The 12144-nt window shown below is 52.4% G+C and overlaps 2 protein-coding genes across 3 annotated transcripts in view; one reads left to right on the top strand and one right to left on the bottom strand.

Moving 5' to 3' along the window:
* The window catches only part of LHFPL4 (LHFPL tetraspan subfamily member 4), a 52366-nt gene extending 48348 nt beyond the window's left edge, over positions 1-4018 (top strand). The window contains exons 3-4 of one of the 2 annotated variants that reach the window (XM_050778634.1): positions 135-227; positions 1680-4018. In XM_050778634.1, the coding sequence (XP_050634591.1) occupies positions 135-227; positions 1680-1780 (194 nt within the window). In that variant the 3' untranslated portion in view covers positions 1781-4018. The remainder of the gene's footprint in view (positions 1-134; positions 228-1679) is intronic. The other variant, XM_050778635.1, reaches the window with a different exon arrangement.
* Positions 1-12144, bottom strand: part of MTMR14 (myotubularin related protein 14) — a 271851-nt gene that overhangs the window by 190669 nt on the left and 69038 nt on the right. The window lies entirely within an intron of this gene.

Below are 12144 nucleotides of genomic sequence, written 5' to 3'. Positions count from 1 at the left end.
GTGCAGTGGTGTAATCATAGTTCACTGCAGCCTCAAACTCCTGGGCTTAAGCAATTCTCCTGCCTCAGCCTCCTGAGTGGCTGGGACTACAGGCATGCGCCATCACGCCTGACTAATTTTTGTATTTTTTGTAGAGACGAGGTTTCCCCATGTTGCCCAGGCTGGTCTTGAACTCCTGGCTTCAAGCAATCCTTCCGCCTTGGCCTCCCAAAGTGCTGAGATTACAGGTGTGAGCCACCTTACCTGGCACATTGTATGCTTTATAATTAGTGTATTGCATATAAACTTTCATATACATTAAGTGGCATTAAAATACAATAAAGAAAAAAGGCCACGTTTAGAGAATTCCAGAGCTCCAGTAACTTGCCCAAAGTCACTTAAGTGGTGAAGGCAGAATCTGAACCCAAGTCCAAGTGCAAAGCCCAAGCTTCTCCCCCTTGTCACGCTGTCTGTCTCAACCTGCTGAGGCCAGAGATTTCCTGCATGGCTTTGGGAGCTCTCCTGGGAAGCTGACCTGCTAACCTGTATTCAGAGGCAGGTTCTAAATAACTGAGGCAGTCCCTCAGACCCCGGGATTTCTGTGGTCTTGGTGTGAAGTCAAGGCCTGCCCTCTGGCGGCAGCTTCTAGAAGTGCAAGACTAAGACTGAGATCTGGCCTTTATCAAGAAGGGGTGTGAGGATGTGACTGACGTGAAGTGGGCCCCCTCAGTGTCCCTCTCCTCCCTTCCCAAAGCCCCTTAACAACTTAGTGTTAAAAATAGATGTAAAGGAGCCCCACTTTTCCTCCCTTCAGTGTCCAGGGAACCTCCATCCCTCACTGGGAGTTCAAGATGAGTGAGCCTCCCACTTCAGTTTTAACCCAAAGACCTCCGAGCCAAGAGCCATGGCGCGCACCTGTGGTCCCAGCTACAGGCTGAGGCAGGAGGATCGCTTGAGCCCACAAGTTCAAGCCCAGCCTGGGCGATGTAACAAAACCCAGTTTCTATTAAAAGGAAATATATATTTTTTTTTAAAAAGAAGACCTCTGGAACCAAAGAAAAAATAAATAGCTTCCATTTCCAGCATATTCTATGACCAAACACTGCCAAGTCCTTGGCTGTCATTATTTGTCTCTTTTTGACCCTTCGGAATTACCCTGTGAGGTAGGCTATGATCCTCATTTTGCAGATGAGAAAATCGGGGCTCAGAGACATTAAATGGCTTGCTCATGGCCATCCTGGTGGTCAGGTGAGGCTGGGATTTCAGCCCTTGTACAGTTGGCCCCTCTGACATTTTTTAGTTTGTTTATTTGTTTTTGAGATGGAGTTTCACACTTTTTGCCCAAGCTGGAGTGCAGTGGTGCAATTTTGGCTCACTGCAATCTCTGCCTCCTGGGTTCAAGCGATTCTCCTGCCTCAGCCTCCCTAGTAGCTGGAATTACAGGCATGCACCACTATGCCCGGCTAATTTTTTCTATTTTTGGTGGAGACAGGGTTTTGCCGTGTTGATCAGGCTGGTCTTGAACTCCTGACCTCAAGTGATCCACCCGCCTCAGCCTCCCAAAGTGCTGGGATTACAGGCGTGAACCACTGCGCCCGGCCCCTCTGCTCACTTTTGCCCTAGGGAATGTGTAAGGAAAGCCCGAATGCCCAGGCAGCCTCTGATTTCTCTAATTCTCTCTCCCTCTCTCTCTCTCTTAGATTTTGTGGGCTCTACAGTAAGCTCCGTGTTGCGGCCCGGGGGTGATGTCTCTGGATGGGGAGTCCTTCCCTGCCCCGTGGCTCACTCACAGGGACCCTGAAAGGCCAGGATCACAGTCCAGGAATTGGCCTGACCTCAGCTTGTCCTGCCTCCTGCCCTCTCGTCACTCCATTCAAGCTCTGAGGGAAGACCCTGATCTCAGACTCACTTCTCACTGACTACCCTGCGAGCTCCAGGCTTTGAGGAGAGGAAAGCCTGGATGTGGCCTGGGGGAGAGGAGAGGCCCTCCAGACCTTCGGAGGGTCTAATTCTTGCTCCTCCCTAAATTTGACCTAAGGGAGCCTGCATCCACCCAGGCCCTTGGGCTTCTCCTCTCCTCTCTAGACTGGCCTGGAGGTCCCTGCAGATCCCCAGGGAGAGCAGAGCTATAGTTCCAGCTCCCCAGGCCCCCTCAGTCTGGAGGGCTGCCGCCTGGCTGTATCCACACCTCTTCTGGTCCCTGCCTCCTCAAGAAATTTATTCTAGATACTGCCCCAGGGTGGGCTGGACTCTTTCCTACTTTTTTTTTTTTTTTTTTTGGCTGATGTTGGTTCCACCACATCTGCCACAAAGCTCCAGGTGCCACCAGTCTCCCCTGGGACCTCCTCTGCCCCATTCCAGCCTGCTTCCAGCTCACGAAGAGGGAGAGCTGCACCGAGGGACCGCACAGGGCCTTGCTGTCAGCTGCAGACCGGTTTCCTGATCAGCCCAGAGTCAGAAAAGACCTTCAGGCTCTGGAGGCAGCTGGAGGGGGCAAGTGGCCTCGGCAGTTGGAACTTAGAAGCTGCTCAGCCCGGGCTGGCCTGGCCTCCTCTTCCTTTCTGCTGGAACATCTCACCGACGACTGAGCCCTTGACCTTGGCCTGTTTTGCCCAGGCCTCCTCTCTGCTGGGATGTCTCACCAATGACTGGACCCTTGACCCTGGCCTGTTTTGTACAGCACAGACTTCTTGGCCCTGTTGTCAGGGTTGGGGGGTATGGAGGGAACCCCAGAGGTGGGGAGTTGGGGGATGCATTACCCCTTCTGCCCCTTCTCATGCCCTCCACACCCCAGGCATCTACCAAGGGCAGAGACTGTCTTGTCTCTTTGATACTTTTCTGCATAACTTGAACTTGCAGGTCATCTCTGAACAGGGTACCCCTGTCCCCTCTCCTAGGCCTTGTTATCCTGTCCCAGCCTCTTTGTCCTCCTGGCCCACCTCTCGCCTTGCGATATGCCCAGGGTCTGCACCTGTGGGCAGTGCTTGGAGCCGAGGCATGAGTGTATGTGTATGAGTGAAATGTGTGTGCGTGTGTGCGCGTGTGAGAGTGTGTGTGTGTTAGGGGGGCAGGTGAGAAGTTTCTCCCCCCTCCTCCCACTGTGGGAGCGACTCCCTTCCCCTTGGCAGGGAGCAGGTGAGGGAGACTCCTGGTATGTTTTGAACACCCCTCATTCCCCTATGGGTCTGGCAGCAGAGCCATCTCGCCCGGGGAGCCTCCCTGCCCTGGGGCCTGGACAGCTCCCCTCAGCACTAGTTGCTGGTGCAGACCAGCTTCGTCCAGCGCCCCCTCCTCGTGGCCTGGACCCACAGGGAAGGGGCAGTGCCCTGCAGGATGCTGGGGTAAGCTGCCTTGGACCTTGGAGGAGGGGAGAAGGTCACTTGAGCGCCATGTGTTTGCCAACTTTGTGTTCATTTCCACAAGACTTGGACCTGAGAGGGTTTCCAAGAAAGACCCTAGAAGTCCCCTGCCTCCCCACTCTGGACCCAGCTGGAATCAGATGCTGGGGCCTGGGGGGTTCCTGCCACGTGTAACTTACCAAGTCCCAACCCCACTCCTCCACTTACTCCTCCTGGGCAAACGCCTCCCCACAGTGCTCTGGTCCCAGCGCTGGGCTTCCCTTCCCCCGCAGAGCCTTCCTGGGCAGTCCAGTCGGCCTGGGATAGGGGTGCTGCGGGACAGAGGGTCCGGGTTAAATGCGGGAGGGTGTGGGAGCCCCATGGGAGGGAGTAGGGGTAGGAGGGAGTTCCTCAAATATGCAAACCAAAGCCCGGCATTGGAGGGGAAGAGCAGAGCTAGGAGAGAGTGAGGGGAGGGGCCGAGCAAGCGACTGGGAATGGGGGAAGACGCTGGGGTGCGGAGAGGAGGGGTGCAGAGACAGGGAGATGAGAGACGATTGGAGAAGGAGCGAGGGGGACGGAGAGGCACAGAGAGAGAGAGCTCGAGGAGAAGAGATCGAGAGAGACAGGGGCAGAGGCAGAGAGATGAGAGACCAGCTGAGAGGCTGCGGGAGAGCTTGGGGTCGGGGAGGGGAAATGGACGGAAAGGCGGAAAAAGGACTCAGGAGCGGGGAAGAGGTAAATGGAGATGTGGGTTAGGGGGCAAGAATGGGATGCAGAGGAGGGAGAGGAGGATGAAGGAGTCAGGATGTGGGGCAGTGAGGAGGGTGTTTCTGTCTGGGCACTGGGTGAGGGGAGAGCTTATTCCCTCAAGGACGCCTGCTACCAGGTGTCCTTGCTACACCTTGTTCCCCAAGGACACCCAGCAAACCTGTGCCCTGGTGAGGGGGTTAGAACTGACCCCTCAGAGGCTGGAGGCCCGGGGCACAGGCAGCCAAGGCCACATCCTTTTGGGGAGGCGTGGAGTGAGGGAAGCCACTTCAGAGGGCAGAGGGGGTCTAGCTGACTTAGGAGGGGGTCAGCGCTGGATGGAGAAGAGGGAGGCCAGTTCCCTGGTGGGGTAGCCTGGCAACATTCATCCATGCCACCACACCTGGCCAGCTGCCATCTTGGCAGAGCCAGGGGGAGATGCACCAGGGAGTCTGGGGTCAGGAAGGCAGAGTTGTGTGGGCTGAAGTCTGCGGGAACCCCAGGGTGACACAGGCAAGGGGTAGAAGTCAGAGTGGGGACCAAACCATAGACCGGGGCCCTGGGTTCTGCAGAGGTGTGGATGGGGTGGGTGGCAGGTGCTCCAGTGGGGGGTCCCAGGTGAGGCCCTGATGGCTCTCCTGGGGCAATAAAGACATCATGGGAAGGGGGCTTTGTGGTTTGCCTCTGCTATCGTCAGGCAATCTGGCTTTAGCCTTCAGGAGGAGATAAGCAGAAGAGATCAGTGTCTGTTTCTGACCCCAGGAGGGCCTTTTTGGGCTCCAACCTAGAGCCTTCTGGCTTCAGCTCCCAAGAGAAGTACCCCCCCTAACTGTGACCGGATCAGGGGTCTACCACTGCCCGATTTTCTCTGCCTGATCTGGGGACTCAGGAGAGGCCATGGCAGCCACAGCCTAGGGGTGGTTCAGTCCCTGGCCCACAGCGCTGGTCAGTTGAGTCCTTCTGGGAACTGGGGCTATGAAAATTTTCGGCTTTGAGGACAGGTACCCATGGAGGAAAACTTTCCTGAGGGGGTGAGGACCAAAGAATCAAGATCCTTTTCAAGGCCTGCGATAGCCAAGATGATGAGAACTTTTAGATAAGGCTGTGGGGAGAGTCCCTGGCCTTTTGAGCGTCCTGCTTGGGCATGCAGGGAATAACCCTTCTCCAGCTTCCAGTGTGAACTGAGAAAGGGAAATCCTGCCTTTGGAGAAGCTGGGATCTTCCCAGCACCAGAAACTTCTGCAGGCCCCTGCCTGGCTCACGGCTAACCTTTGGGTGGGACTGGAGTTTCCTGAACAGGGAACAAGGGAGCCTTCCGCAGAGCTCTGACAGGCAGGCCTCCGAGGGCCTGTGCTGTGTGCTGTTAGGATAGCTTGGTGTTGTCTACACCCCATTAGTAAGTTCTGTTTGAGTGTGTCCTCGCTGTTCATTGTCTAATTTGGTAACATTTATTTTGGTCCTGACCCCTTCTGCTGCTGCTGGGTTTGAGCTTCAGTGCAGGTGGAATGACATTCAAATAAAGAAACACTTTCTATCACCCATGCTGGCTGCCACTTCTCTGAGTCACTGGGATCAAGAGGGGTAAGATTCCTACCCCATGGATCAGGTTTGGCTGGTATTAACAGGGCCCTACTACTGTGGCTTAACAAGATAGTTTATTTTACCAACACATTAAAAAAAAAAAAAAAAAAAAGCCTGGAGGTGGGTAGATCATGGCTGATACGGCTTTCAGTGTTAACCAGAACTTAGGCTCCTATCTTTCTGCACTGCCATTTTCTTTTTTTTTTTTTTGAGACGGAGTCTTGCCCTGTCACCCAGGCTGGAGTGCAGTGGAGCGATCTCAGCTCACTGCAAGCTCCGCCTCCCCGGTTCATGCCATTCTCCTGCCTCAGCCTCCCCTGAGTAGCTGTGACTACAGGCACCTGCCACCAAGCCCGGCTAAGTTTTTGTATTTTTAGTAGAGAAGGGGTTTCACCATGTTAGCCAAGATGGTCTCTCGATTTCCTGACCTTGTGATCCGCCCGCCTCGGCCTCCCGAAGTGCGGGGATTATAGGCGTGAGCCACCGCGCCCGGCCTGCACTGCCATTTTCAATCCTGGCTACATCCTCAAGAACACCTCATGGCCCAACGTGGCTGCTGGAGCTCCAGTCACCTGGTCCACATTTCATTTGAAGACTTCTGGAAATTCCATAGGACTGTGTCACATGGGCCACATTAACTGTAAAGGAGGCTGAAAACATGTGGTCTGTTATCTCGGCACATTGCCAGCCCAAATAAAACAGGGGTTCTTGGCTAGGCGAGGTGGCTCATGCCTGTAATCCCAGCATTTTCGGAGGCTGAGGTGGGTGGATCACCTGAGGTAAGGAGTTTGAGACCAGCCTGGTCAACATGGCGAAATGCCGTCTCTACTAAAAATACAAAAATTAGCCAGGCATGGTGGTGCGTGCCTGTAATCCCAGATACTCGGGAGGCTGAGGTAGAATTGTTTGAATCCTGGAGGCGGAGGTTGCAGTGAGGTGGGATGGTGCCATTGCACTCTAGCCTGGGCAACAGAGCAAGACTCCATCTCAAAAAAAAAAAAAGAAAAAAATAGGGTTCTGTTACAAAGGAGAAAGGAGTGAATAGAGGGAGTGATACAGTCATCTCTGCACACTTCTGACAGCACAGGTTTGACTTGTCCAAGTCCACACAGGCAGAAAAGAGTGGAGCCTCGTTTGCTCTAGCCAGAGTGCTCAGTCCAGTCACTTTGCCTCTCTCTAAAGCCCCCCTGAATAGAGAGAACAATAGTGACTCCCCGCAAGGGAAGCTGTAAGCAACACACCAGGGAATGTGTGTACATCACTCTGCAGAGTGTCTGGCATGCTGTAATGTGCCCAGTACCAGGTAGCTACATTGAAGACTTGGAAATGGAGTCCTCTTTCAACACATTTTAAGCACTTAGTGTATGCTAAGCACTTAAGCTAGAAAAACATGAGCAGGCCGGGCGCGGTGGCTCAAGCCTGTAATCCCAGCACTTTGGGAGGCCGAGACGGGCGGATCACAAGGTCAGGAGATCGAGACCATCCTGGCTAACACGGTGAAACCCTGTCTCTACTAAAAAATACAAAAAAACTAGCCGGGTGAGGTGGCGGGCGCCTGTAGTCCCAGCTACTCAGGAGGCTGAGGCAGGAGAATGGCGTGAACCCGGGAGGCGGAGCTTGCAGTGAGCTGAGATCCGGCCACAGCACTCCAGCCTGGGTGACAGAGCGAGACTCCGTCTCAAAAAAAAAAAAAAATAAAAAAATAAAAACATGAGCAAAACAGAGATGCTGTCTTAAGCATAATTCTGGCTGGGGAGATGAACATGTGAAAATAACACATGACTTGCTACGTGCAGGGTATTGTGGGTGTCCTAGGCAGGGACACCTTAAATGGCTTTTGGTGACGTGGGCAGTGTAGGAGTAGGTCTTGCTGTAGTACGAGAAGTTAGGCAGGAGGGGTCAGGAAGGCCATTCAAAGAGAAGGCAGCTTGAGGAAAAAGACTGAGGTAGGCAGCAGAACTGTATGGAGGACCGAAAGCAACTTAGTTTGAAGCGTGAAGTATGAGGCAGGGAGGAGTCAGAGATGAGTCTAGAGAGACAGGCCAGGGCCAGACCATGAGAAAGCTTGGGGGCCATGGACAGGAGTTTGGACTTAAGAGCAATGGGGAACCACTGAAGGATTGAAAGCAGAAGGAAAAATGACTCAATTTGCATTTTAGAAAGAGCACTCTGGTGGTAGCATTAGGGGGCTGGATTAGGGGTAGACTGTTAGCCCATTTTTGCATTGTTATAAAGCCATACCTGAGACTGCATAATTTATTTTATTTATTTATTTATTTTGAGATGGAGTCTCCCTCTGTCACCCAGGCTGCAGTGCAGTGGCGCAATCTTGGCTCACTGCAACCTCTGCCTCCCTGGTTCAAAGGATTCTCCTGCCTCAGCCTCCTGAGTAGCTGAGATTACAGGCGTGCACCACCACACTCAGCTAATTTTTGTATTTTTTTGTTGTTGTTTTGAGACGGAGTCCCGCTCTGTCGCCCAGGCTGGAGTGCAGTGGCGCGATCTCGGCTCACTACAAGCTCCGCCTCCCAGGTTCACGCCATTCTGCCTCAGCCTCCCGAGTAGCTGGGACTACAGGTGCCCGCCACCTTGCCCGGCTAGTTTTTTGTATTTTTTAGTAGAGACGGGGTTTCACCGTGTTAGCCAGGATGGTCTCGATCTCCTGACCTCGTGATCTGCCTGTCTCGGCCTCCCAAAGTGCTGGGATTACAGGCTTGAGCCACCGCGCCCGGCCTAATTTTTGTATTTTTAGTAGAGACGGGATTTTACCATGTTGGCCAGGCTGGTCTCAAACTCCTGGTCTCAAGTGATCCACCTGCCTCAGCCTCCCAAAGTGCTGGGATTACAGGCATGAACCACTGCACCCGGCCTGCATAATTTATTTTTATTTTTTTGAGACAAGGGTCTTGCTCTGCCACCCAGGCTGGAGTGCAGTGGTGAGATCACAGTTCACTGTAGCCTCAACTCCCAGGCTCAAGCAATCCTCCCACTTCATCCTCCCAGGTAGCTGGGACCATAGGCACCACCATGCCTGGCTATCTTTTTTTTTTTTTTTTTTTTTTTTTTTTTTTTTTTTTTTTTTTAGATGGAGTCTCACTCTGTTGCCAGGCTGGAGTGCAGTGGGTGGCATGATCTCGGGTCACTGCAACCTTTGTCTCCCGGGTTCAAGCAATTCTCCTGCCTCAGTCTCCCAAGTAGCTGGGACTACAGGCTGCGCCACCACGTCCAGCTAATTTTTGTATTTTTAGTAGATACGGGGTTTTGCCATGTTGGCCAAAATGGTCTCCATCCCTTGACCTAGTGATCCACCCGCCTTGACCTCCCAAAGTGCTGGGATTATAGGCGTGAGCCACCACTCCTGGCCTTATTATTATTTTTTATAGAAACGGGGTCTCGCTATGTTACCCAGGCTGGTCTCAAACTCCTGGGCTCAAGCGATCCTCCGGGCTCAAGTTATCCTCCTGTCTCAAGCCTCCCAAAGTGCTGGGATTGCAGGCATGAGCCGCTGCACCTGGCCAAATTGGGCAATTTATAAAGAAAAGAGACTTATTTTGGCGCATGACCCTGCAAGCTGTACAGGAAGCATGTTGCTGGCATTTGCTTGTAGTGAGTCCTCAGGAAGCTTACGATCATGGTGCAAGGTTAAGGTAAGCCAGCATGTCACACGGCAAGGGCAGGAGCAAGACAGAGAGAAGAGGGCAGTCCCAGGCTCTTAAACAGCCCGATCTCATGTGTGTGAATTAACTGTGCAAGAACTCACTCATCACCAAGGGGATGACGCTAAACCATTCATGAGGGATCCACCCCCATGATCCAATCACCTCCCACAGGCCCCACCTCCAACACTGGGGATGACATTTCAACATAAGGTTCGGCGGGGACAAACAGCCAAACCATATCAGAGACCACTTCAGTGAAAGAGAAATCAGAAGCCTGGCCTGAAACAAGGAGGTCACAGTGGGTCTAAGAGAAGTAAGAAGTTCCATCTTCAGAAAGTAAAAGGGAACCGACTGACTGTGGGAATAACGTACAGGCTGGCAAAAAAGAGGGTTAAAGTTTTTGCTTGGGGACTAGAAAGATCTGCCAGTATGGCAGGGGAGCAAGATGATCAGTTCAGTCTGAGATGTGCTAAATTTAAGATGCAGGCTGGGCGCGGTGGCTCACGCCTGTAATCCCAGCACTTTGGGAGGTGGAGGTGGGAGGATCACGAGGTCAGGAGATCGAGACCATACTGGCTAACACGGTGAAACCCCGTCTCTACTAAAAATACAAAAAAAAATTAGCCGGGTGTGGTGGCGGGCGCCTGTAGTCCCAGCTACTCGGGGGGCTGAGGCAGGAGAATGGCATGAACCCGGGAGGCGGAGCTTGCAGTGAGCGGAGATCGCGCCACTGCACTCCAGCCTGGGCGACAGAGCGAGATTTCGTCTCAAAAAAAAAAAAAAAAAAAAAAAAAAAAAGATGCATGTGAGATGCCTTAGTGGAGTTGTCCAGCAGTCAGCTGACATATGGATTTGGAAGCTCAAGAGAAAAATCTGGGTCAGAAGCATCAGTATCCAGGTAGTGGTGGAAATTGGAAGCATAGAGGAGCCTGCCTGCTCTGGGTGACTGTGTGGTGTGGAGTGAGCACGGAGCTCTGGAATGCTGGAGAGCACTGCAAGATAAAGCACTGTCAGAGGAACAGATGTCCGCAAAGGAGAGGACAATGGAAGAGTCAGGGTCAAGAGGAGAATCATGAGTGTGGCTTTATAGAAACCAAGGATGTAGAGTTCAAGGGGAAAGTCAACTGGTCAGGTAGAGCAGAGAGGCCCTGTATAAGAGACTGAAAAAGGTGTCCACAGGATTTGGGAACAAGGAGGCCACCCCTGAAACTTGATAAGAGCACATTCAGGAGTGCAGGGAGAGCCAAACTGAGGTCTGTTCAGGGAGGGAGTGGGAGGTGACGGGTTGAAGATTACTATTTGGAGACGTGTGGATAAGAAGGGGAAATGAGTGATTGGAATTCATTCAGGCAGGAACAATTACACTCCATGAACCAGCAGTGGGCAAGGAGCAGCGTTACCTGGAGTGGGTGTGGAATCTCTCTTTGATTACGGGGCATTCCCAATGCTCACTGGTCATGGCAAGTAAGAGGATAATGATAAAGAAGAGAGGATGACTAAAGGAACAGGGTCCCCAGAGAGGTGAATGCAAGGCAGCTCAGGGTATAGAGGTTGGTCTTCAAGATAAAAGAGATATCCTATTCAGAAACACTGGAGAAGAGGTGAGGGAATGAAAAGACGTAGGTCTCTTTAGGGGTAGAGGGCAGGGCAAAGTTCAATGCATTCTTACCCGATAGCACCCATCTTCTCAGTGAAGCAGGAAACAAGGTTGCTTACTGAAAGAGAAAAGGGGGTTCGGCCAGGCGCAGTGGCTCATGCCTGTAATCTCAGCACTCAGGGAGGCTGAAGCGGGCCGATCACTTGAGGTCAGGAGTTCGAGACCAGTCTGGCCAACATGGTGAAACTCTACAAAAAATACAAAAATTAGCCGGGCCTGGTGGCGTGTGCCTGTAATCCCAGCTACTTGGGAGGCCGAGGGAGAAGAATCGCTTGAGCCCGGGAGGCAGAGGCTGCAGTGAGCCAAGATCACACCTCTGTGCTCCAGCCTGGGTGACAGAACAAGACTCCATCTCAAAAAAAAAAAAAAAAAAAAAAAAAAGCCGGGCGCGGTGGCTCACGCCTGTAATCCCAGCACTTTGGGAGGCCGAGGCGGGCGGATCACAAGGTCAGGAGATCGAGACCACGGTGAAACCCCGTCTCTACTAAAAATACAAAAAATCAGCCGGGCGCGGTTGTGGGCGCCTGTAGTCCCAGCTACTCGGGAGGCTGAGGCAGGAGAATGGCGTGAACCCGGGAGGCGGAGCTTGCAGTGAGCCGAGATCGCGCCACTGCACTCCAGCCTGGGCGACAGAGCGAGACTCCGTCTCAAAAAAAAAAAAAAAAAAAAAAAACAAAAAAAAAACCCAAGAGGGATTTCAAGAAGAGTGGTCAAAGCTCAGAACTGCTGCTAAAGGAGCTAAGGCTATATAAAAGGAATGACAGACGATTATGAATCTGTCGTGGCACCAGAAGACAGCAGGGTGCACACAGAGAAGGTAGACTGTAGAAAATAGGTAGAAGGTGAGTTGAGTGTCCTGAGTGTTTGAGATCCACCATGAAATCTAGGCTGCGTGTTGAACATGGGGAGCCCTGGATGGAGTCAATAAGTGGAGAATGTATCAGGACAAAGGGACCGAAGTTTCTGTGAAAGAGCTGGGAGGACAGGAGATTGTGGGTAGAGATCTGAGTGTTTGACTTGAATATTCCAAGGAGATCTTGAAGAAGACTTTGAGATGACAGGAACCCTGGTTAGGATGTCCACCCAAATAGTGGGGAAAATGTCAGAAATTAGGGTAGGGGGCAGACTAGTCAAAGTTATCTAAGAATCAGAGAGGGGTTGGAAGATTAAAAGATAACAG

Source organism: Macaca thibetana, chromosome 2, assembly GCF_024542745.1.
Source record: "Macaca thibetana thibetana isolate TM-01 chromosome 2, ASM2454274v1, whole genome shotgun sequence".
Taxonomy (NCBI): domain Eukaryota; kingdom Metazoa; phylum Chordata; class Mammalia; order Primates; family Cercopithecidae; genus Macaca; species Macaca thibetana.
The sequence above is the reverse complement of the archived record's forward strand: the minus strand, read 5'-3'. Positions and strand labels throughout refer to the sequence as shown.